Source organism: Aplysia californica, unplaced genomic scaffold, assembly GCF_000002075.1.
Source record: "Aplysia californica isolate F4 #8 unplaced genomic scaffold, AplCal3.0 scaffold00421, whole genome shotgun sequence".
NCBI lineage: Eukaryota > Metazoa > Mollusca > Gastropoda > Aplysiida > Aplysiidae > Aplysia > Aplysia californica.
In genome coordinates, this window is record NW_004797691.1 from 249107 (window position 1) to 250304 (window position 1198).

Below are 1198 nucleotides of genomic sequence, written 5' to 3' on the forward strand. Positions count from 1 at the left end.
ACACACACACACACACACATTCACATAAACTTACTCGCACACACACAAACTCACACATACAATATCACCATATCTTCTGTATTACTCACCCCTAGATGGATCCCATCAGCAAACACGTGCGGCAGTCTGACCTCTGACACGCCCTCCTGTGCCAGGCGTTGTCGCAGCTCCTGCTGTATCTCTCGGCTCATGTACAGGTCGCGCTCCTCGTACCGAACCTGAGGCCACAGGACCAGATGTTAAACTCTCCACACACAGTTAACTAATTACTTTATTTTTCCTTTATTCCAAACCTTTCTCTCATGGGAACCAACAAAAAAGCCAAAGATTTCTACGGATATCCTAGAAACAGAGAAAAACCCTAAGAAGTACCTAGGGGTTTAAAACGTTCGCAAATAATTCAACTAAAGGTAATTCAGTCAAAGTTAACCAGTACCGCACAACTACAAAACATCTGCCCAACGGTTTTATCAGTGAGTTGTGGACATAAAAATAAGAGAAGCACGACTCAATGGTATAATATATATCTAATTGTATCAACTCTTGTACCCAGACCACACTGTCAATCAGATGATTGTGTTGAGGGCAGCCACAGGATTAAGCAAAAGCTACAATTTTCGACACTGTACAACCAACTCGACTCACAATCTAGAAAAACAAATGCAATAACTGATTTTGAAGGTCACCGTCAAATTTTGTAGAATTCGGTCTTTATGTGCCAAATTGGTAGCTTTTGACCCATCTATGAAAGACAAATCTATCTAGTCCCGACTCAGTTTGATGAATCCGATTGGCAGCACGGTTTGCATTAGTATAAAGAGAACTCACCATGTGGTTCTGTAGCAGACAACGCACGACCTTGCAGCGCTCGCTCGTCTCACGTACCACAGACATGGTGGTCGCGTAGATCACAATCTTCCCTTGCTCCAGTTGCCGGTAGTTTCTCTGAAACAAATAGAACAGATAAAAGGCACAATGATGAACGTTGCGTCAACAAGAAAGAGTATCTGAACTAACGGCAATGTCTGGATAGAATAAGAGCGTTTGGGTTGAGGAGAGCGGTAGGGCAATGGGGAACACGGTGAAGGTGGGGGTGGAAGAAGTGTGGGAGTGGGAGTGAAGGTGGGGGTGGAAGAAGTGTGGGAGTGGGAGTGAAGGTGGGGGTGGAAGAAGTGTGGGAGTGGGAGTGAAGGTGGGG

The 1198-nt window shown here is 45.0% G+C and overlaps 1 protein-coding gene across 2 annotated transcripts in view; it reads right to left on the minus strand.

The window, feature by feature from the left end:
* The window catches only part of LOC101852712 (glutaredoxin domain-containing cysteine-rich protein CG31559), a 65852-nt gene that overhangs the window by 8680 nt on the left and 55974 nt on the right, over positions 1-1198 (minus strand). For both annotated transcript variants that reach the window (XM_005104474.1, XM_005104473.1), the window contains 2 exons: positions 829-945; positions 90-218 (listed from right to left, as the gene is read on the minus strand). In XM_005104474.1, the coding sequence (XP_005104531.1) occupies positions 90-218; positions 829-945 (246 nt within the window). The remainder of the gene's footprint in view (positions 1-89; positions 219-828; positions 946-1198) is intronic.